Below are 25,533 nucleotides of genomic sequence, written 5' to 3'. Positions count from 1 at the left end.
ACCAACAATTACAGCTTGTGATAATGATCTATATATGTTACATCTACCAACAAATACAGCTTGTGATAATGATCTATGTAAATCTTCACACTACTGTAGGAATTACTCTACACTTTAGATAATTCTTTCTAAAGATCAATTAGCACTTTTCAAAATTTTATGATCCTTTAGCAGTAACTGAAATAGGTGACTATTGATAATATCTTTAAACATTCAAATCCTATTTCTGAAATAAGCAAATAATTGTAAATGTTGTGAAATTCCAAGCTGAGGCAAGTGATATTTTCACAAATTTTATATATATATCATATTTCAATGTTCCTGTCAATATGTTTACTGACCAACATGAGTGACCCAAGCTGCCCCACTTGGCCACATGCGGCAGCAAGGTGTAGTGGGGTCCTACCACACTGGTCTTGTATGGAGATGTCGGCCCCGTTGTGGAGCAAAGCATCCACACACTCTCCATGACCATTGGCCGCCTGTAAAACAGAAACTCCGCCTATCACTACATGTTTGTAACAATCCAAGGTTAGGAAAACAATAAAGAATGCAAACATAATAATGAAACTCAAAATTGATTAATAAAGGGCAAAATATAAACAAAATTAAAGATTACAAGGAGAATAAGACCAGGTGTTCCAGAAGAGTAAGCATCTTCTACTTCATTGACCCGCCATACAAATCTAGGTCAAATTAGGTTAAGTCGCAATCTCAAATGAGAGTTTGGGTGGTAACAACGGAGCACATTGGAAATTCAACAAGCATCAAACATGTCCGAGTTCATATCGAATCAGGAAATAATTTTTTTTCCAAATGAGATCAAGATAGTGAAGGGGAATGAAAACATTCAAAACATATCACTGTGTATTAGCGCATTATCAAATTTAAGAAGATTTTGGACATTTTTTATTATTTTAAACACAGTTCCAAAATAAAGGGGGAAATCCCACCTTTTGTACACTTTGATGTGATTCTGTACATTTTTGAATATGAATTGCCTATCACAGGGTATTAGCCATTGGGACGTAACAAATTTGCCACATCGTGAGGCCATGATGGGAGCTGATCAGTGACTATCTGGCTGTCAGCCAGATATTTTTAATCTGCTCCAAGTCATGGCCTCACAATGTAGCAAATTTCGTACACTGATCCAATGGAGGATAGCCTGATAGTTTCCAATCAGCTCCTATCAGGAAACTGTGTTTATAATAATTGAAAAATTGTGCAAAATCTTCTGAAATTTTATAATGTACTAAAATTAGAGCTCATCAAAATAAATCAGTAAAGTAGATAACAGATATTAAGAGAAACAATATAATTGTAGTAAGTATAATCATAAATAAAAGGAATTTATTTGGTGAAAAATACACAAAATTTACATCAACACTAAAACATATACATTAATAGTTACACTGCTATGAACCTCTCAGTGTACACATTTATTACAAAGTTTACATACAAGAACAATGTCTCAATTAGTAATAACAATAGCTGTGTACTTACCCCTCTGTGTAGAGCTGTCCGACCCTGATTATCTTTACTATTAACAAAGGCACCGTTAGCTATGAGGTATAATACAGTGTCCACATGACCATTGGCTACAGCCATCATGAGTGGTGTTCTACAAGAGAAAACCGACAAGCTTCATAAATTTAGGTATAACAGATATGTAATTGTGAAATGAACTATTAAGTTAAGCTGTATTATTGGTAACAGAAAATGTTAGTCCAAAATATGACAATTCAATCTTCATTCATAATTTCAACAAATGGTAAAATCTGTAGAATTCAAATTGTAAAATTTGAGGTATTCTACATAGTATATTCAGTAACTAAGCCCAAGAAAATGCTTGATCATAGTATTATATAGTATTATAAAAAAATATAAAAGTTAGTATGTTCTAAAATGTATCAGTTATGTCCAAAAGCATGTAATGAAAGAGTCAGATTCTTGAAATACTGGTTTTGCCACAATTTGAAATAGAAATATCTATTGTGGAAAATATTTCCAAAATACTGAACTCAGTATTGATACTGAACACTTGCACACATGCATTAAGTTAAATCTAAGTAAGTGTATCTAATAATAGGAAAGGAAATCTCATTTCATTACTTCAGCATTTCCGATTCATTTTAGCTCTCAAAAAATACTGTAGAAATCACTACAGAAATGGATGTGTCTATCATTAAAATATTTTGCACAAAATTCTCATTACAGTCTTAAATACTATTTAATACCCAAAATGGAAGGGTCTATCAATCATTTGTTAATTTGAATCTATGCCACTACAAAAACGGAAGTGTCTATTAATTAATTAATTAATTAATTGTTTACTATACCTGTCATAAGAGTCTATACAATCTACGATATTGTTGTCCTCTGCTGTTTCCATGAGAAGTCGTAGACATTCTGTGTGACCATTACATGCTGGAGAAATAAAAATTGCATCGTCAAGTTCTATCCTTCAGTTGTTCAAAGCATAAAGTCATCCATTCCATTTGTCATCTCATTTTCCACTGAATACATTTCATTGTTCTTCTCTATTTATACTTAAATCTTTAAAATTTTTATAATCCTATTAATATATATTAGGAGAGTTCCTATTAAGCATACATGCCATACCTCCCGGCGTGAGACAAAATCTCCCTTATTTTCAAGTCATTTATTTCCTCCCGACAGGAGAGCCCAAATTCCCGTATTTTGTAATTCCCTCTGGTATTTTTGCCGACGGCATATTTGTTTACAATTCAGTAGTTTTTCTCGCGAGATTTGGCTAAATTTAGCGATCACGTGATCCATCTATTCACGTGATCACTCAATCAAAATGGCGCCTGTTGGACACGGCTTTCACACGAAGCTCTAGCTAGTGTAATGTTTGTGCTAGAATATCTATCAGCATGAAATAAAGGCAAGTCGCTTACAAATAACTTTAACCCTCTTTGCTAACAGACTTAAATCATTGTTTGTTTTCTTTTAGGACAATACTTTGATGATGGTAATTGATACAGAGCCTGGTCAGACGCAAAATCACACGTGTTTTTCATATAACATGTACATGTATAACATGTGTATCGTTGATCAGTGATAGCAAGCTGAAATCCGATATTTCTTTTAGAAAGCTATCAAAATTAGTACATCTGGTAGTCGTAGTGGTCAATCATGATGTTTACAATGACTGTAAGTCCATGACAGAGACAATAAACAAAATCTAGAATAATCGTGATAAGATTTACTGCAGTCTCCTAACATGAACATCTTCAGTTCTCATGACTTCATGTATACACTTGCACACTTGGAATATTTTTATATCTAAATGGTCCAACATAAGGTATCCCACAGGACATTTCATGGTGATATTTTTTTCAACTGATGTGTTCCCTCAGAGTGGATCAAGCTTTCTAATTTTAAGAAAAATCCAAACTGATAAAAGATTAACTTTCTTGTCTTAATCTTTAGCTACATGTAATTATAATATACCCTTTTCAAATGCTGTAATGTAATATGCATAAATCTGTGAAACTTTTTGTGTTACATAAATAATAAAAAAAAAAATTTCATATCAGAATCTAAATGTATACTATTGCATTTTTTATCCCATCATAACAAGTGGTAATGTTTAGATAAGAAGACATTAATGGGACGACAGGTGAAATGGACCAGGTGAGCGAAAAAAACCTGTGTCAAGTTGTACCATGTGACATTTAATACTGAGCTGCCACATGGAGTGGCAGGCGGCGTTAAAACATACCTGCTGCGTAGAGTGACGTGCGACGTTAAAACATACCTGCTGCGTGGAGTGGCGTGCGACGTTAAAACATACCTGCTGCGTGGAGTGGCGTGCGACGTTAAAACATACCTGCTGCGTGGAGTGGCGTGCGACGTTAAAACATACCTGCTGCGTAGAGTGGCGTGCGACGTTAAAACATACCTGCTGCGTAGAGTGGCGTGCGACGTTAAAACATACCTGCTGCGTGGAGTGGCGTGCGACGTTAAAACATACCTGTTGCGTAGAGTGGCGTGCGACGTTAAAACATACCTGCTGCGTGGAGTGGCGTGCGACGTTAAAACATACCTGCTGCGTAGAGTGGCGTGCGACGTTAAAACATACCTGCTGCGTGGAGTGGCGTGCGACGGTTAATGTTGTCCTGGACTAGGATGGTAGCTCCCTGTAGTAACAGTGTTTCTACACACTCATGGTGACCCTGGTAACAAGCCAGGTCCAGCATTGTACGACCTGCAGAGTATAGTCACCAAATGTTTAGAATGCACACATGGTTTATATTTTCTATTTCTGTGTAGCCTTTGAATTTAATGAAATATATATTCTAAATTAATATCAATTTATGATATAAAGTTTAATCTTGTGAGCTTTAACTATATAAGATACATATAAATGGAATAGATAATTTTATATCTCATTTCATCAATCATAAGTTTTAACAGAACCTTGGCTTAACAGTGGCAATGAATATGACATAAACAGACGACCTCTATATCTGTAACACAGCACTTCTCCATCAGCAATAAGTGGCCAAAATATATATCGAGAAAACAATAAGCAAATGTTGCGTCTCTAAAATAAACATGTTTATCTTTCTTTTATAAATTAGTATGTACAATTTGTTTTAATAATATAATATCTTTCTTTTTTAATATTTCAAAAGAACACTTCATATTATACTCACAAAACTACTTGACAATGTGTCTTTTTTCATTCATCTTTTTTTTTGTAAAGCCATTTTTCAGACTAGGTACAGAGCAACAACATATCACTCTCAATATGGTTTTAACTTTAAAGACAATGTATGTGTGGTTTTTAAACCAATTTTCTATTTATGGTAACAGTGACATTAACCTCTGAACTTCTGACCTGAAGGCCATTTCATCTACAATAATAAATATCTTACCATTGTGATCCCGGATGTCTAGGTTCATTATACAACCAAGTAAAACATGGAGGGCTTCGTTGTGACCATTGTAAGCCTGTAATAAACAATGGTTTTAAACAATATCTGAATCTGTCATATAATAGACTTTAATTTTCTGAACTTTTTTCCCCGAAGTCTTCATTAGTTTAAGAAATGTGCAATATTTTCAACTGTTAATCAGAAGTAAATGTTGTTTTTAACTTTTATTCGTTTCTATTTTGTTTGACTAAGTAATCAGGAGAGCGGAATGTCCTACACATGACCAGGTTGGTCTGTAGTACTTTGAAGTATATAATTGGAAGAACATCATTTTACACTTCACACTACAGTGTACCGTGCTGTACTCACCGATAAATGGGCTGGAGAATACATCGTTTTACACTCCCACTACAGTGTACCGTGCTGTACTCACCGATAAATGGGCTGGAGAATACATCGTTTTACACTCCCACTACAGTGTACCGTGCTGTACTCACCGATAAATGGGCTGGAGAATACATCGTTTTACACTCCCACTACAGTGTACCGTGCTGTACTCACCGATAAATGGGCTGGAGAATACATCGCTCCACTCCTTAGCAAGTCTGTAGCTGCAGCATCTAATAACTGCAATAAAGCAAACATATTGATTTAATTCCTACCGTCATCAAAAAAACATGTCTAATGTAAATGAAGTCCACAGAATAAAAAAATGTAAAAGTTTTATACGGATTATAATGCCCATATTGAATGAACAACAACTAGACTGATTTTGAATTCTTAAAAAGTCCGACACAGATTGTCTCAAACATCTATAGGTCATCATGTGCCTTCCTGCTAAACACGTTTCAAATACTACCAAACACTCTAGATTAATCTTACCATTTCTAATGCCAACTTGTGGCCTTTTAGAGCCGCATAATGTACAGTATTGAAGCCACTGTTGTCACGGATACCAGGGCGGGCGTCGTGTTTCAATAACAGCTCCACGACTCTGTAAGAGACAGTCAAGCTGCCCAATCAAATCAAAACAATTCTTATTACAGTGTGGAAGATTCATCGGTTTCTCTACCATCAAAATTGCTTGTGATCTGCAGTGGTTAGTTATCAATGGAGATATTGCTATTATCTAGTTCACAATGAAGACTGTTCACCATCATTTTTGTACCATTCACCTTTCTTGCAACTGACAGGAAGGCTAGACAATCAAGAGAGAGGGAGTAACCGAGTTCAAAATATTGTTCTGTAATCCAAAGGATTTTTTTTGGCAAAAATATGAAACAAACAGAGTAATGTTTTTCTTTATTTCATCAAACTCAAACATATTTTGTATGTTTAAGAAACACCCATGCTGCGGCTCCACCTCTGATGGAAACAGGCTAGACACAAAATGACCCTATTTTAATGGAAATTGTATTAAATGTAAAAATTGAACGAAACTTTTTATGAAAATTTGAAAAAAAAAATATAAAAAAATTCAGTTTAACTGCACAGCAATGATGTTGGACCTCATCAGAGGAATCTGTCCAAATATGAGTATCCTGTTACCACTGATGGGTATATGTAATTACAACACTGTTACCCAACACCTCCATTGGAGCAGATCTTATAAGAAGGTGGGGAGTTAGTAGGCGGCCTACTTAGCATCAGAGTCGGAAGCAGCAGCGTAGTGTAGAGGCGTACAGCCCTGGCGATCGGTGATGTTGACGTTACTGCGGGCGTCCAGTAGAGCGTGAACACAATGGTAGTGGCAGTGGGCTGCGGCGTAGTGTAGCGCTGTCCTACAATCAAATCAAATAGTTTTTGTACAGCCATGTTTCCCAGTACATTAAACATATATAGATCTTTTAAGCTGAAACACGAAAACAATAAATTCTTAGTGAATGTATTCACAATAATTCATTACCTTGTAAGGCTGTATTTTTTGTTGGTAATCTCAATGATCAATGTTACATTTGAATATATTGCTTGACTTGGTCACCAACTTACCTGCCCTCCGAGTCCAACATTCCTAGTTTACCTCCCATCTTAAGTAATAGATCAACGCACTCAACTCGTCTGAGGACAAAAAGCAAAACAGTCTTTTACATGAAAAATATCTTGAAAGAATAATATAATATTATATACTGCACCAAAACGGTGAAATTAATATGATGTAATATGATAAATAATGACTAGAGAGACGTTTTCGCGACGTTGCGGAGACGTCTCCAAGACCTAATAAAGACTAATAAGACTGAGGAGACGTTGCGGCGACGTCTCCGCAATGCTGCTTGACGTATTTCAGAGACCACGTGACACACCCCAAGCTCACATCGCCGATACTGCCGCGACTAAGGAGACGTCTCAGCGACGTTTCCACGACATCCGGACGACTTTTCGTGCAAATTGATCGTCAACTTCTCGGAAGTCGCCTTGATGTCGTCTTGGTGAGAGTGCACGACAGAGTCGCAGCACAGTCGCCGACATCTCCGCCAGTGAGATACGCCCTTAAGTACCCATGTTGCTTTTGAAAATGTATTTACACACGGTCCATTTCACAAAATTTGGCTTTATTATATAAAGAAAGGCATTCAAAGTTGGTTGTATGTCCCAGTCAAAACTAATTCGTGGGTTTTCATTATTCCTCATCACTGTCATTGAAATTTAGAATATATATAAATTATTAAATATATCAACTTCAGTTTTTGTGTCAGATGAATGATTGAAAATTAATTAAGCATTTATCTTAAATTATTTTTACTTTTATTAATTTGCTTTAGTGTTTAAATATAATAATCAGGAGATATATAGTGTACTGTAATAAGACTTTGGTTTCTTTCTTCGTTTATAAGGGACATAACTTGTTGAACCTCTATATAAAGGACACCTCTCTATAAAGAACACTTTTGCCTTGTCCCTTAGGTGTCCTTTATACACAGGTTTGACTGTAGTATTTTTATATGCAATATATATGATATTTGTGATGGATCTATTTTTGTGCTTTATTCATTGTAAGTAAAGCAAAATCAATTCCATTATGAATATTTCCAACTATGTTGTAATGACCCACTACATGATTCTTATCAGCCTATTAACGAAATACTACAATTTTTACATCCTCCCCGAGTTATAAGATCTACTTACCAACAGTATGATGCCTATAAGCCGTACTAAATATGACATACAGGTAATTTTTACACTAGCTATGTAATACTTTATCCTCCTTAACAACCACTCACCCACTACATGCCGCTCCATGTAGACAACTCCGACTAAAGTCATCCGTCACATCAATGTCCAAGTTATCGATGGCCGACAGTAACTTCTTGAGACAGTCAACATAGCCATTGGCAGCAGCTACATGTACTGGGAGCATTCCACTGGTACCTCGCCTGTAAACAGATGTCAACAATCCCACTTAATTACGTAAATATATACAACAGATTCCACACAGCCACAATTATTATTAAAGCCTAATCCTTCTGAATCAAAACAACAAAACAAAATATACTGCACGTATTACATTCATATAAAATTTTCTCAGCTTTACAGAAAGATTGATGCAAAAAAGTTGTATATTCATATTTATATCAAATTTTCTCCGCTTTACAGAAAGATTGATGCAAAAAAGTTGTAATATTCATGGAAATTGTAACAGTTTATAATATTTATATACTTTCAAATTATAAGATGGGTATGCGAGTATAATGCCAATAATGTTTTTGGAAAATATTACAGTACTGGTCAGTAGAACTATCACAAAATAAGTAAAAGTCCACAATGAACTACAGCATTGTTGTGTGTACAAAATATCCTACCTGAGAGGGTCTGCTCCATTCTCTAATAAGGTGTTAATGTGAAGCTCATGCCCATAGCGGGCCGCTATGTGTAAAGGTGTGTTCCCCATCTTATCACAAACATCAATTTCAGCTCCTGAAACACAAAATACGCCATGTCTAGACACCAAGCATGTTTAATATAGAACACATAACAATATCATATTTCTTTATTTCTGCTCATGATCAATCAGATGTTTTATTTCACATTTTATTAATTTGTGTCAAATATATGAAATCTAGACCGAAGCTCCTAATTTACTATTTAGCATATCATGTTCTTTCTACTAAAATCAAAACAATTAAAAACTTTTTTTTTCATGAATCAAATTTATCTATGGTTTTTCAGAGATTTGAACCTGTAGGCCAATAAATATTTTATTGTTGAATTTGAAACAATTGAATAATTTCTTTTTTTTTCAAGAAAAAACAAAATGGGGTTGATTGGGTATAAATGCAATCGATAACAGTTATGAGTTATCATAACTCTGTGGCTTTATGCATACGAAAATGATGCATTATATCAATAATTATACAATTCATCTGTATAGAGTTGTATAATGATAGGAAAAACAGCAAGCCTTCAAGCAAAGATGGAGGAGAAATACCCAATACAAATGCTGAGAAAGTAATGCTAATTCATCTGATTAAGCACAAGAAGATATATACCATGATGTGTTGTTTTCACTAAATCTTTCTCATTTATAATTTCATTATTTTTATTAATATGAAAAATAAAATAAAAAAATAAATAAATAAAAAACTATTTTGAAACATAATTCATAAAAGATATAATTGTAGAATATCCTGGCCACACATTTGTAATTTGCTTTGTCTTTCAATTCAAATATTAATGATTATTCATGAAGTAACATTGCCCTAACAAATTAATTTAATACCTAAGATTTTCTTTCTTTTTTTTGTGTGCAAGAAAATAACATGCTAGAATGCTAGTCTTCAACATTCATTCTTCTCTTCTGTGAAACGATTTTTACTTACTTCTGAATACCTTACAACTAAATTAAGATTTGACACTTGGATTCTTTTGGACATCCAAATTTGCATACAGACTATTAGACCAAGTCAAAGCTATTCTGACATTTATCTTTTTTTTTTTATATTGGTCTGGTGTTAATTAGACAGATACAGAAAATGTTGATTAAAAGTCAAAATAATTCTAACAAATTACCTGCTCATCTCAAAATCATGCTAGAAATACACAATGCAATAGATAAAACTTTCTCTAAGACTGCTGTTTGATATTCCACACAATGCTAACAATTTAATAAATTACTGTGAAGGTCTCCCTCACATGCTTAATTCAAACTTTTCACATTTTTCTTCCTCTGAACACAAAGAAAATCAACAGATAGATATTATGGGGATGCAATGCTATAGGAAAAAAATAAAACATGCATATACCCTAACATCCTGAAATTTTGAAGAAAAAAAATACTTTCATAAATTTCATTTGATAGAATTCCACAGATGAATTTATTTGCATTATACAATTTTCCTTCTTAATCAAGTAGATATTTGAATTATGCAGAATGTATGAAGCAAGCAAACAAATGAAATGGTTTATTTCATGCATTCAAGTCATGCAGTAACTTTTTTCTTTCTTAATTTCATAAACTATTTGCTACATGTACTAATTTGAAAAATTCAATTGAGAAACCAGGATAGTTTGATCCACACAAAAAAGAGGTATTTCTTTATAAATTGACCCTGGTTTGAACTTTAATTTGGCCCAAGAAAATGTTCTTACCTGAGTAATAGTCTAATCCTACAATATTATGAGGTGTATACATGGCTTTTTACGCAAGAAATATACATATTTTTTTTTAAATTAATAAAGTTATTCAAACAACAAAATCATCGAAAAATTTGAGAAGAAAAACTTTAAATTTCTACTTCTATTTTTTCTTGTAAATATGTAATATGTATTTCTTAATATATATAATGTGTATTTCATAATTATAAAAGTGTCTTGGTAAAGTGATATGGTAATTAGAAAATATACATATTATTTAAACAGCTTTTAATTAGGCATGCTATTTTATTTAGCTGTGAATTCTGTTTCCGAAAATTTGTTTATAAAAATTAATTTCAAATGAAGACTACAATGAAAAAAATTGTCTGTACTTTGTAGGTATCAAGTTATTTGCAGACAAAATAATAAAGCTAGAAAGCACACAATTCTTTTGAAAGCCAGTCCAATACTAGACTGCTACATAATGATAGATGTAATATATAAAATACAGAAAGACAAAAGATAAAATTTATAAATGACATATCAGAAAATAAAAGCTTGGCATATGCACGACAATCAAACCCATTCATACTTTCTAATTTGAAAAATAATCATAATCAATTGAAAGTGAAATGAAGAAATCTCCATATCATTATAATAACAGAAAGAAATTAATGAAATTAGTCATTGAGTCACACAGATGGTTGATGATTATGTGCAGGTATAACAGGAATCACACAAGAATTATTAGTTTTCAACACAATTGAGACAGCCTCAAATGTCACCTATCAAATAATAGATTTTACATTCCTGGGTAAAATTTCTACAGAAAATGATGAGAAAACTGAACAGCAAGATTTTCTTAAATACATATAGTAATCTTAATCATATGCTACACACACACGAGTATCATAATGTCTCAATTAGGGGTATTTGATGGGTTCCATGTGGTAATCCAAGAGCTTATGTCAAGTATCCTTTGCCTCATTTGTGATATCTAAAGGGCTCACTTGGGGTATCTGGAGGGCTCATATGGGGGTATCTGGTAGCTTATTTGGGGTATATGAAGGGCTCATATGAGGTATCTGGAAGCTCATTTGGAGTATCTGGAGGGCTCGTTTGGGGTATCAGGAAGCTCATATGGAGTATCTGAAGGGCTCATGATGTATCTGGAAGCACTTTTAGGGTATTTGGAGGGCTCATATGGGATATCTGGTAGCTTATTTGGGGTATCTGAAGGGCTCATTCGAAGTATTCTAATGGTTAATTTAATGTATCAAAGGGCTCAATTATCACAATTGTCAATTATCATTTAAAAGTATCCTTAATGACTAAACTGTACATACAAAACATCCCAATGGCTGGTTTAATTGGAGAATTCTATGGGTTCATTTAGAGTACCCAATAGTTTCCTTAGCTATTGGATACCATAAGGGGGCGGGGAGCCTCACCATGCTCGATTAGTGTCTGTGCTCGAGTGAATCTACCATGCAAAGCTGTCATATGGAGTGGGGTACGTCCTTCAACACACTGAAAGAAAGATGGAGAGCTAGTTGTCATGGTAACAGGAAAACGTGATGGCAGACAGAACACATGTCATAAACACAAGTTGACAGTAACACTCATCATCATCATGGCAACTGGTGTCTAGTCAGTAACAGGGACAAACAATATACTTGTTGTTAAATGTTAAGTTTTTCAATTCTCCATAAATTGAGTTTCTGGATACTAAAAGGTTAGTTCACTGAAATAAAATAGTCTACAGGCTAGATGCAGGCTTCCATGTTTGTATAGAGACACGCTATACATAAAAACAAATATGCTATTATATTCTATATATGCTTAGATGTTTTAAAGCTACATATTCAGATATAGTCTGGTTGTCACTGTACAATGTAGTTTTAGATTAATAGCAAGCTGAAGGCTGCAATTTTATATGTCATGGAACCAAATAATACAGAGGAACTTTATTAATCTGTATCAATTCACTAGTATAGTACATAGTGGAACCTTTGTCGTCTATCTGAGGCAATATTGTGTACAGAGGAATCTTTTTAACCCAAGTCAAAACTATACAGTGAAATCTTTTTAATCTTTTTAATCTAAGTCAAAACTATACACAGTGAAATCATTTTAATCTGAGTCAATACTGTACACAGTGAAATCATTTTAATGTGAGTCAATACTAATTGTTTAACATGGAATATTTTTAATCTGAGTCAATACTGTACACAGTAAAAAAACATTTTAATGTGAGTCAATACTAATTGTTTAACATGGAATATTTTTAATCTGAGTCAATACTGTACACAGTGAAATCATTTTAATGTGAGTCAATACTAACTGTATGACATGGAATGTTTTTAATCTGAGTCAATACTGTATACAGTAGAATCTGAAGCATGATTCATATTTTCTTGATCATATTGGACTACAAGTCATCATAACAACATCAGCCGGTATACAAGTATGTCATATCTGCCAGAATGTATTTGTCCCGAAATCAATTGGTCTTTGAAAATACCCTATTTGTAATTTTGTATGATTTCAAATTAAATATGAATATAAATATTGAAAATATATTAAAACATTTTTTAGCCAAAAGTGTATCACTGTTCTAATTATGATAAATTGGTGGACATGCAGTTCCAACATACCATAAGTAGCATTGTGATGTAAAATCACAACATTTAATTGCAGATCTGTTATAATGTACGAAGATAAAACATTAACCCTTACAAGAGGTCATGAAGAAAGTTACTGTGAATCACAGTACAGTATTAAACTAATATTGTAGCTATTCAAGATTTAAAATGTTTCTGTCAAAGTTCCAATGTTTAATTTTTAGTAATCGATACATAATTATTAGACAATACACATTTAGGATTAAATGTCTATTTTGCAGATCAAGCAGAATGATCAGTGAAAGTACAGCAAAACCTATCTACAATGGACATGTTCACATCAGAAAACTTACCAAGATATTAATGTCCGCAACATTAAAGATGACGGTGCAAGTTATAAAGTTTTTGCACAGAGATTTTAAAAACATTTTCCATTTGTATAATGTTTTCCAGATGCCCACACTGGTGATAATATCATCTGGTCATTGTGTCTAAGGAAATGCCAATATTTAAGTTTACGTCCTGTCACCGTGTCAAAGGAAATGCCGATATTTAAGTTTACGTCCTAAGATCTGATGTGCTGAAGTGTCCATGGTAGGTAGGGTTTGTCATACATAACATACAAACAGCAGCAATCTGGTAGTGTTTATAATTTGTCTTAAAAGAAAGGGAACATTAGGGGAGGAGGACCAATCCGTGCAGGGCACACATACTGATGGGGTATTTGGTTTCCCTCTTGAGGGCCCCTTCTCCTGGTTTTGTTGACTCGGCAGTGGGAACCTGTATCTTATAAAATATCAAATATGTATTCAAGTCTAAAACTTCCAAGAGAACATTACAGATGATACACAGAACATCAGACACTATTTATATCCATGTGTACTTTTACCATTACTTTGGCCAATTAATAGGTGTCTATTAATAAGTCGTTGCAAAGCTGTAACTGTACCCAATGTTGATCCTCATATATCCATTGATTCAGGGTTATACCAGTAAAATATCTACTCCAACATCGAGATCCAGGGTTTGCTATATATAGATATATATATATATAAGAATACTGCCAGTAGAATTAATTAATAGCTAGCATAGATAGATAGAAGGCAGAAAACCCAACCGTGTATGTAATGATTCTATTACCACTTTCAGTTACCATTAAGTAGTCTCTTTCCTGGGATAACCCTCATGGACTTTGACATTAGTTCATATATATTATTATCAATAACAGAGATTTAATTATATTTCAATAAATTGCTCAACCTGGTGTTCTGATATATGAAACAGACCTTTTTTTTGCTGTTTAATAAACATTAGAATCAGTTATATATATTATAAATTCTTATAAGCTTACTCCAAAAACCTTACATATATTTCAAGTAGCTTTACCAACAAAGAAAACAAATTGCATTCTTACAAATTTACTTACAATTTAATTAGAGTTCACAAAAGTTTTGAAATGATTTTGTTTGATAACAAAAATATTTTATTACTATAATTGCTTTTCCCCCTGAAGTATTTCTTTTCCTGAAAACCATGACAACACATACCTGCAGTTTTGTACTGGCGCCCTCCGTGACCAGGATTTCCAGACAAATCCCACCGTGTGTGGAGGAGGCAGCATAATGAAGTGGTGTCTGTAACAAGATAAACCATTGTCATCAGCTTCATCGTTTAATGTTTTATTATGTATAACAAGTAGGAGTCTGATGAAAGATTACCATCAGATATCAAATTAAAGTAACCAAAGGCTTTTACATTTCTCTACTTACTCAAACTGTAATACATTTTTTTTTTACATTTTCCTACTTTTTGTAATGTATTATAACCCCCTGCTTGGTAATAAGTCCATGCCTGGTAATAAGTCCATGTCTGGTAATAAGTCCATGTCTGGTAATAAGTCCATGTCTGGTAATAAGCCATGCCTGGTAATAAGTCTATGCCTGGTAATAAGCCCATGTCTGGTAATAAGTCCATGCCTGGTAATAAGTCTATGCCTGGTAATAAGCCCATGTCTGGTAATAAGTCTATGCCTGGTAATAAGTCTATGCCTGGTAATAAGCCAATGCCTGGTAATAAGTCATGTCTGGTAATAAGTCTATGCCTGGTAATAAGTCTATGCCTGGTAATAAGCCCATGTCTGGTAATAAGCCCATGTCTGGAATTAGTCCATGCCTGGTAATAAGCCTATGCCTGGTAATAAGCCCATGCCTGGTAATAAGTCCATGCCTGGTAATAAGCCTATGTCTGGTAATAAGTCCATGCCTGGTAATAAGCCAATGCCTGGTAATAAGTCCATGCTTTGTAATTATAATAAGCCAATGCCTGGTAATAAGTCTATGTCTGGTAATAAGCCTATGTCTGGCAATAAGCCTATGTCTGGCAATAAGCCTATGTCTGGTAATAAGCCAATGTCTGGTAATAAGCCCATGTCTGGTAATAAGCCAATGTCTGGTAATAAGTCCATGCCTGGTAATAAGTCATGTCTGGTAATAAGCCAATGCCTGGTAATAAGTCATGTCTGGTAATAAATCTATGCCTGGTAATAAGCCTATGTCTGGTAATAAGCCAATGTCTGGTAATAAGTCTATGCCTGGTAATAAGCCTATGTCTGGTAATAAGCCAATGTCTGGTAATAAGCCAATGCCTGGTGGGCTGTATAAGTCAATGCCTGGTGATAAGCCCACCAATGTCTACTGCAGTTCAGTAGAAATACTTCAAAAATGTGATTTCATTGTCCTGCCATAAGCCCACACACTTTTCAAAGCCTCTGGACTTATCACAGAATAGATGCATGCTAGCATATGTATTTAAATATACAACAGAAGTTCAACATGTTTCTGCTGCAGTGTATCTTATAACCATGTCAGGGTGGGGCTATATGTATGATACAAGTATGGTTGTTTTTCAAGCATGTTCAATAAATGTACAAAATATTTTGCTTTCAAAAGTTTTCTAATTGTCTCTTAAAGACTGAAATGAAACCTTTCAAATGACTGCACACATGTACATATGTTTGTCACAAACTTTAGATTGACAATGCATCAGCCATATGACCACTTAGTAAATCATAACAATAAAGACACTTGATTTTGATGAAAGAAATTGCTATCAAATGCTTCACTTACCAAAATTGCATGGTAGACTAGTTGAAAGTGTGTTTCCATTTGTTGTAAGTTCATGTCATTTGTAATCATGGAATTTAAGCTTGCATTCTCTTAAGCATTGATTATATGAGGCAGTTAAATAAAAAGAATAATTTAGAAAACAGTCTGGGTTTCCAGTAGACCCTTGGAAGCATGTTTTTGACTCCGCAAAATGAGATCTGACCCTTGGGATTGAAGGAACATGTCTATTTGACATTGGCTAAAACTAACGGGTCAACTGGATGCCCTAGACACAATATACTGCATTTCTTAGATTGTTTATCGGTATATTGTATTGACCTGTTTGCATTGTGAGATGCCCAGTCAATGATATTAATTGTACGTTTTGACTGGTTAGAACGTCTTACCATTCCCCTGTTGTTGACTGCATTGATAGATGCTCCGTAGCTCAACAGCTCACTGACCACAACATCTTGACCATTGAGACAGGCGATGTGTAGGGCAGTGTTACCATGGACATTGACAGCGTCCACCTCCACACCCAGCTCCAACAGAAGCTTGACGACACTGACTTGACCGCTGGCCGACGAGGAATGTAGAGGCGTATACATCTGGAAATATATACAGATTGGATTCATGTAAAACAGATACAGACTGAATTGTTGGAATACAACCCCTGCAGTAGCATAAATAACTTAACAACTAAGATCCTCACAACTGACATGTGTTTCAAAGTTTTTCTGATGATTCAGAAATAGTTTGAATTGGATTTCTAGCAATTTAAAATCCTATCTTACATCATGATTAAATAAACTAAGTATTTTGGTGTGAGAGAAATGTGTAGGGGATCATAATGCTAGAAAAACCAGAGCACTCAAAGGAAAGCCCGTCTGGTTGGGTAGATTGGTAAAAACAGTGCCTGCTTTAAATTTGTCACCTGATAACCCCATCAAACCTACAGATCAGAAGGTTGTTATCTGGTTTTATATACTGTATTTATCCTCAAATAAGCCCCTTTGACTAGTGCAAAAGTTTAGGGAGGTCTTCTTTGTGAACACTTCTTAATTACTTCAAGAATTATGTGGAATTATATGACTCCCCGTTTTGACAATATCATAAGCATTTTCTTCTAAGTCCAGAAATTTGAGGTTTTTACCAAAACATACAAAAATCAGAGAAATGCTAGTAAAGAGTGCAATGCATTCAGCCATACATCCCATGATGCACCTATAACCCTAATTTGGTTGCTATAACTTTTATTGCTTGTCAGAAACAGCCTAATATGCAAGAGCTAAACACAAAACTTTAATGTAGATTTTTTCCTTAGTCCAAAAATTTGAGAATTTGACCCCCAAAATGCAGAAATCAATGAAATATTTAATGTATAGTAGGCTCTACTACCCATGTATCAACTAGGAGTGAAGGTTTTGATGGTCTAGCTTTTTCAGAAACAGAGCTTAATGCAAAACCTTAATGCCGTTGACACTGCTGTCGCCGGAAAAGCAACATCTAGGTGTTGCCTTTCAAACATATGTTGAAGGCGACACAAAAAAGGGGTCTTATTAGAGGACAGGGGCTTATTTGTAAATAAATGGAATATATCGATCACCTGTTTGTCTCTACAGTTGAGTTCTGCACCTTTCTCCACCAGTAAACTGACCACCTCTGTGTGGCCCATGTAGGCTGCCCAGTGAACGGCACGACGGTCCTTCTTGTCGAAAGCATTGATGGTCGCTCCCTTCTCAAGGAGCAGTCTGGTCATCTGGTGAAGAAAGAATAAAAATTAACGCTATAAATTTGATTAATTTTCATTAGTGATACTTTACCAAGATCAACTTAATAAGAAATTCTAAAGATTACCAAGTTTTTTTTTGTTTTTTTTTAAATTTAATACCAGGAACACAAAATTGAATACAAATAAAAAATATACATAATATAAGGTTGGATAATAGTGCTCAAAGATACAACACTCATTACCCCTAAAACCAACACTTCTAACCAGTTTGAGGGACATTTTGATAGCTGAACGAGTGTTTCATATACTCTGGACAAAAAATTTGATTAAAATGAGTGACCATCATTTATTTTATTGCAGTATGAGACAATGGGATTAGTGCTAATTTTGCACACAGAGTTTACCTCCTTGTGGCCATTGAAACAGGCATGGTGGAGACTTGTTCGTCCAGCCCGGTCAGACACGTTGACATTAGTCAGTAGCGGAGCCAGGTACTCCGCACATCTTACGGCGTTGTTGGCAGCAGCGATGTGAAGTGGTGTCTGCCAGTTTTTATCTCTGGCGTTCACGTCCGCAGAGTGACGCAGTAGTGTTTCTACAGTCTCCTACAATACAACAAGCAAAGTACTGAGCAAAGCTAATATTAAAATGTTTCTACAGTCTCCTACAATACAACAAGCAAAGTAGTGAGCAAAGCTAATATTAAAATGTATCGGGGCTCAAAGTGGATATTTACACCGGATGGCCTATTTGGCTACCAAGCCATAAAATCTAGACGCCAAATGGAAAAGTTAGTCACCCGGCCAAGTTGTCTTACATTTAAATAGTCTTTTAATCTTTAGTTCAGTATAACATCTCTCTGTAACTTTTTGATTGTGAACATCATTTTAGCATTGACTGCATGCAACCTTTGAAAGATTAACCAAAATCACAAATTTACACAATTTGTTAGTGGCCATGCAGGCGCCTTATAGGTCAATAACTGGTCGCCAATGGTGAATTTAAGGAGCCATGGCCACTAAAATAGGCGCCACTTTGAGCCCTGTGTATTATGGGGGAAAGCATACATTATATATGAAATGTGTTTAAAAGCTTCTGTAGGTTTGCCATTATTTAAAGTTGTATAGTTGAGTTGGAAAAATAATTTGACAAAGATGCAGATCAGAAAAATATTTCCATTTTTCACACGAATATATTTCATTGCTGGAATAGACATCCTGGTAAAAAATCAAATGTATCAAATTAAAAAAAAAAATTATGGAAAATATTTCTAAAACTTATAAATACACTCATTGGTTTGACTGAAATATTAATGGCTGTCTGGTGTGTACCAGGTCTATAATCGACCAACCATTAATTTCCCAATGCTACCATTTGTTGATTAATACCAAGGGGAGTAACTCTTTCTAAAGTTATGTTCCAGTATTACTTCTATAGGCTGAATACTTAAAGGGGGTCAATTAGGGTGATACATCTGTATCAGATTAAATCATAAAAAGTCAGTAATTTTAAAGTTTGATCAACGTAAAATGCTCAGATGTTACACATTTGACATCATACTAAAGTAATTATATAATCACACGTTGATGTCATAATCAAATTCATACAACCAACATTGTTTGACAAATATAATTTTTATTTTACTGATAAATATGAAAATGTATTAAATCATATTACTGATTAGTATGAAAATGCATTCAATCATATTATATAGGTTAAAAGTCATTAAACAAAACATGTAGAGTAGAGCCAAATCTGTCTATAACAACCTCTAGCTGCGAAAATGTAGCTCTGGACGATGGACGGACAATTTCTGACAGATGGTCGTCGTGAGAGCATTGTAGGCAGGGTATGAATATTCGTTCTAAACAACCTCCAGAGGAGCAGAAGGTCACAACAGACAGGTAGTCATTGTATACAGGTGTGATCTAGTCATTAAATAGTTCATTTCACTCACTGATAAGTTTTTTTGTTTCATTACAATGACTTTTCATTTCTGAAGTAAACATTCGTCCACTGAAGTCATGTATTGGGGGTATAAATTCACATATATATACTTGATCAAAGAGTTTTATGTTGATAAATCAAACAAGCTCTTAGATCCCTGAGGGATCTTGGTGCCCACCATGGAATGATCCATATCAGTCAAATAAGACTAATCTTTTCTCTGCTTTTCCCTTAAGCTTCTTTCCTTCAAAACATTTAATAACTTTATATAACACTATATAGCAGGAGCAATGCAACCTGCAATTGTCAAAATCCAAGATGGCCATACTCTTTGTCATCCATTTAGTTCTTGCATGCACGATTAGAGACCAAGGGGAACCTCAAATGAGAAAGAACTATATAATGGTCATTTAGTACTTTACATAAATGAGAGCAGCTAAATTTTAAAAAGTCTGAAATCCCAATTTGAAGCATGTTTTCTATGATAAAATATTACAATTAACATTACAGGCAACATGAGAAAAAAATCTGAAATCAGACTTTTATCTGAAAATTTTCATGCCTGACTTAAAGAAATTGTTATAACAATGCAGTTTCAATTGTCAAAATTCAAGATGGTTGCCTGTTGGCCATATCATTGACAGGTTGGTCCTATACAGGAATATGCATAACTAGGCAAAAGCGGAACCTACATATGAAATTTGAGAACAAGCAGTAACAACTTCAATTGTCATAAACCAAGATGGCTGCCTGTCAGCCATGTTGTTTTTCGATTGATCCCAAAATGCAATTTGCACAACTAGGGACCAAGGGGAACCTATGCATGAAATTTGAAAAAGATTCCTTCAGTGCTTTCTGAGAAATAGCGATAACAAGAATTTTTACAGAGGGACACACGGCCAGGCGGACCACGGGTGCAGGGGGATTCAAATAGCCCAACATCTGATAGTGGTGGGCTAATAAAAAGTTAAACACAAGTACATATATTCTGATTTATCTGCTGTCCTTTCTAACAACCTTAGACATGGTGATTAATATAAATAGTTTTGGTCCTGTCCAAAAAGGTATAAAAATGTACTTGAGACAGTTTCAGAAGGGTTAGAAACAGCAGGGAGTCACTATAGCTTCGTATATATAGCTAATATATAATGGTGGTGTCGACTATGGCAGGTTTGACTGTGTTCTGTAGAAACGTATTATTATTAACTCTTTACGTACTCATTCAAATTTCGCGGTCGCTACCGGAAGTGAATGCTGGGTAGGTCCTTTGTGTATTGGAGCATATGGCTATCACATCAGACGTCGATAAAACGATCTTTTACTGATCTTTTACTGTTGTATAATGCTTAATATTAAATGAAGTTTATCATATGGAACAAGTACTGAGTACGGAAACTCTTTTACCCAATTTTTCCTTTAAAATACGGCGAAATCACCAGGCAGAATCGCGGGAAATGACATGTTAATCGGCACATGTGTCACACATGTGCAAGAAATCACGCAGCCAAAACATCGTTTTTTCGGTGTGTAAAAATATTTCACGTATTCCTTACTTATTTTGATGATAAACGTTACTCAATTATATATATATTATCGTTTTTAATTGTTTTATTGTGTTTAACACCTCAACAATCTCGCAGAAAACGAAAGTAAATTTGAGGCCGCCATTTTGTAGCTATGTAAACAGCTCGGCATGAACCGGCGGAATTCTTTGAAATAGACAATCTTAACGAATGAATTATGCTTCTGGTACGTAAAATATACCATCAATACAATATTTACATTGCTTTTTATTTCTTAAAAACATCATTTCCGTGTCAATTCCTTCGTATGACTATGCTAAACCAGCAAGTAATATCAACATCTTTTGCGATGTTTTACGACGATTTGAGTCGTCACAAAGGATGGAAGGCATGTTAATTGCGACGTGTGTAGTCGTCATGAAGGATACAAGAGCACGTTTTTGTGACGTCTGTAGTCGTCGTGAGTACGGAAAGAGTTAAAGCTAAGTTACAATATCAAAGTATTATATCCTACAAGAGCCTTACATCACTTTTAGAGCAGCATGCCCGGTGTAGAGGAGTGAGCCATTTATTGTCCTTGGTGTTGACACGAGCTCCACTCATAATAAGCAGGTCCGCAATCTCTGCCTCTCCGCAGTATGCTGCAGCATGGAGCGGGCTCCGCTTCTCTGTATCCTAAGGGATGGAAATAACATAGTTACTAGCAAACAGCTAAAATTGTGATTTTCCTGTGAAATTACCTTCCTTTGTTCTTTAAATGTTATCAATATCAACACCTGATTGCTTGATACTGAGAGTTTTCATTCAATATAATTCCTGTTGGTGGTTGTCGTATCTTTCATACTGACATAAGTTAATGGTTAACTTTTTAACGGTTAACGATTGCTTAGAACAAAGTGCAGATCGGCCACTACAGGTAGGTACAGTGGATACTTCACCTGTGCTCCAATTTGGCAATCGGTAGCGACCGTTGGATTAGTCACAGTTGAGTGGCTCTTTTAATTGACTCCTAGAGGTATTCTACTAATTAGAGTCACTGGCCAGAGCAAATATACCCTTTGTTGAGCCTTGGGTATTGGACAACACATAGACTAATTACAGTGGTGGTCAAAATAAGAAGCGTCAGATTGACGCATGGCATGCAAAAGTCGTGCGTCAAATTAAATTTTGCTGCTTCATTGACCCGAGGTCTCTGGTTAATGGATGCCCTGTTAACCCATGTCACACGATGTCCAAGACGACAAGTTTAAATGCAATATGTTAGCCATTCACAATATCAATACTTATTTACATTTGTATACCGTTCTCAATTTTTCATGTACTGTAACTACATGTATTACTTTTTCCTCCTAGAATCAGAAGGAATAATATAATTATCTTTGATTGGTGTACATGTAACATCCTAAATTCATTACATATCAGTTATTACAATTATGGAAACCAACCTGATAATTGACATCTTCCTTCTTGTAAAGAAGAGCTCGAACCTCGTCTGGGTCCCCATGGAAACAGGCTTGTACCATAGGAGACTGAATAAAGAGATGAAACAATTTGCACATGTAAATTAAGTATGACTAGATGAACAAAATTGTATTTGTCTAGCAATATAGCTTTTTAATCAAGAATATTGATTTGAATGATCCTTAAATTACATCAACATATAATATGACTAGCTGTATATTAAACAATGCAGCATGCATTTTAACATACAGAGTATCATTCAGGTACCAATTTTTGTGGATAATGGGTGGTTTGGGTTTTATATTTCTGTTGTTATGTAACTGGAAAAGCCTTGAAAAGTGAAAAGTAGTGGCCATTAATTATGTTCATATTAAAAAAATAAATAAATAATACTTAGAATGACTACATTTGTGTTTGTGTTGATATGTAGGAAGAATGTCACTAGTTTTTCTCAACTAACCAGAGACTTTGCAACCCTGAGTAGGTTTAGTGAGAAGAGATACTGTCCATGTTTTGCAACTTGCGATCATAGCCTATTTTAATGCCAGTATATATATCGGTTTGTTTTTATTTCATTGTCATGTGGGGTCAAACTTTACTTAATTAAACAAAGTGGTCACAGAGAGGCATGTGTGTGGAGTGAAGGGGGCATTATGGTAACTATTACCCCTCATAATCAGCATATTGAACCAAAATCTGTGTGATTTATTAGCAAGCATTATTTCTCGACCAGGAATTGAGTGGGCAAAATTGCTGGTCAAGTAATGCCTCTTGTTATCAAATTGACAGGTAGATTATACATTGCCCTTGACCATCTTATTTACTACATTAAAATGGCAGGATATTAATGGGCCAAGGGGGTGGGTGGATGAGGGGGTGGGGGGGTTCATGGGGTACACAAAAAGAAACACTGATTCATTATAATCTTGACAAATTCAGTGTTTTGTGAATAATCTAGACCTAGAATATTGGTGTCATTTTGTCACAGACAGACCTGGTTTAACCATTTTCTTCGGTCGTATGAAGATAATAAACATATGGAAAAAAGTAAGGATAACAGGTTGTCGTGTTTATGAACGAAACGTGTGTTGAATATTTATAGGAGTGACCAATATCATTTCCTGGTGTATATATATTTATGCAAAACATGCGCTAAAAATGTTTCACACTCAAGCATTTTATGAACCAGGCGAGTTATTGATTCGTGAGATTATAGGGCCGTACAAATATTTCGGAAAAGGGCATCGAACTTTTTCAAACTCTAGCGGGTCATTCAGTAAACTGAATGGAGTACCTGTACGGACACCTTTCAACATTGAATACATTGCCGCCACAGCGTTTATATAGACTCAATTCTCACCTCATCTTCGAGCTGTTGTAGTACTAAAGTTCCCAACATCATTTGCACTCTATATTTTCTGCATTAAATTGGCAGACGGTGCGCCAGTCAAACTTTTCAAGCTCAACAGGAAACAGGTTCACCCCTTGGCCGCCATATTTGTAGCATTCCGCAGTTACGATAGGTCAACTGCGGCATGTGATATTTTTCTCCTTCCGCTGCAAAACAAGGTCGACAACTTCTCACAAAATATAGGTCAAGTGCATCGAACCGTAAAATCTCCCTTTGTAATCAATTTACATACAGACAAATAGGTGAATAGTGTTTGAAATACATTACACGCAACTCTAAGCGAGTACATTTAAATATACATGGGCAGATCCACAGGTGCCAGACACCAGCCTAGCCTTACAGTGTCATTTTCCTCAACTGTAACTGTTAGGTCTCTGCTGTTACGTACGTTATAAGCTAGGCTTTAGGCATAAGAAGTTTTACAATTGGTATACGTAAGAAATTCACATTGGCCTTACGTAGACCAGACTAAAAGGACGCGTTGTCTTGCATGGATAGATGGTATGATCGAAGTTATACCCGCAAAAACAGGCGAACCCGTACCCTTCTATTTCAATTAAAATAATAAAGAATATCAAAGATTTTTCGATAGTAAAAATGTTTTTATTGTTATCGTTATTTTTGGGACATATATATACATTCTATGTAGAAACATGCACTGCACGTATGTATAGCTTGTATTTTTTCAATACTGTGATTTCAATCTGACAAAATGAACAATGACCAATTCTTGTTTTCTTTGTTGTCCTTTTTTTATGGATATCGGCAAAAAGTAAATGATGTGTGTGTAATGAACACACGTGTCGTACATCTGAAACCGCATGACCGCCGAGGATGCTAGTGTATTGTAAACCGTCGCCCATCCTTTTCTAAATTTCATATGATCCAGGGAGGGGGGTGTCCTTGGGGTCAGGACACAACCCCCCCCCCCCCCCCCCCCAACACTTTTTTTGGAGAAGGAAATTTTTTTTATAGCCTTAAATATGCCTTGGTGGCCCCCAGACCCCCTCGCAGACCCCCACCCCACCCCCCAAAAAAAATCAGCTCTCGCATTATCACTAAATTACTGGAACCCCCCCCCCCCCCCCCCCCACCCCCCCTCCGAAAATCCTGGATCCTGGAAAGACGGTTTTGTCATATTTCTTGAGGATATCTCTACGGCTGCCTACACTAAAAAAAAAAAAACTGAAAATGGATGCTGTTCCTATCTTAATTTCATAGAAAGTAATGAAATCAATTTTCTCTAA

General features: G+C 35.2%; 1 protein-coding gene across 12 annotated transcripts in view; it reads right to left on the bottom strand.

Annotated features, from left to right (window-relative positions):
* LOC117343182 (serine/threonine-protein phosphatase 6 regulatory ankyrin repeat subunit A-like) overlaps positions 1 to 24,381 on the bottom strand; it is a 43,617-nt gene extending 19,236 nt beyond the window's left edge. For 10 of the 12 annotated variants that reach the window (XR_004535997.1, XR_004535998.1, XR_004535999.1 and 7 more), the window contains exons 1-19: positions 24,236 to 24,381; positions 22,860 to 22,943; positions 21,940 to 22,089; positions 18,349 to 18,549; positions 17,819 to 17,971; positions 16,617 to 16,820; positions 14,653 to 14,739; positions 11,933 to 12,011; positions 8,711 to 8,825; positions 8,132 to 8,284; positions 6,900 to 6,968; positions 6,551 to 6,691; positions 5,793 to 5,922; positions 5,472 to 5,537; positions 4,911 to 4,986; positions 4,112 to 4,237; positions 2,343 to 2,430; positions 1,507 to 1,624; positions 342 to 482 (exon numbers count right to left, since the gene is read on the bottom strand). Coding sequence is in view for 5 of the 12 variants with exons in the window: in XM_033905518.1 (XP_033761409.1) it covers positions 342 to 482; positions 1,507 to 1,624; positions 2,343 to 2,430; positions 4,112 to 4,237; positions 4,911 to 4,986; positions 5,472 to 5,537; positions 5,793 to 5,922; positions 6,551 to 6,691; positions 6,900 to 6,968; positions 8,132 to 8,284; positions 8,711 to 8,825; positions 11,933 to 12,011; positions 14,653 to 14,739; positions 16,617 to 16,820; positions 17,819 to 17,971; positions 18,349 to 18,549; positions 21,940 to 22,089; positions 22,860 to 22,943; positions 24,236 to 24,277 (2,223 nt within the window). In the remaining 7 variants the exon portion in view is untranslated. Of the gene's footprint in view, positions 1 to 341; positions 483 to 1,506; positions 1,625 to 2,342; positions 2,431 to 4,111; positions 4,238 to 4,910; positions 4,987 to 5,471; positions 5,538 to 5,792; positions 5,923 to 6,550; positions 6,692 to 6,899; positions 6,969 to 8,131; positions 8,285 to 8,710; positions 8,826 to 11,932; positions 12,012 to 13,818; positions 13,892 to 14,652; positions 14,740 to 16,616; positions 16,821 to 17,818; positions 17,972 to 18,348; positions 18,550 to 21,939; positions 22,090 to 22,859; positions 22,944 to 24,235 lie in introns of all 12 variants that reach the window. The other 2 variants (XM_033905519.1, XM_033905520.1) reach the window with 2 other exon arrangements.
* Between the last annotated feature and the right edge of the window lie 1,152 nt (positions 24,382 to 25,533).

Source organism: Pecten maximus, chromosome 15, assembly GCF_902652985.1.
Source record: "Pecten maximus chromosome 15, xPecMax1.1, whole genome shotgun sequence".
Classification (NCBI taxonomy): Eukaryota; Metazoa; Mollusca; class Bivalvia; order Pectinida; family Pectinidae; genus Pecten; species Pecten maximus.
Note: the sequence above shows the minus strand (reverse complement) of the source record. Positions and strands in the feature narration are given on the sequence as shown.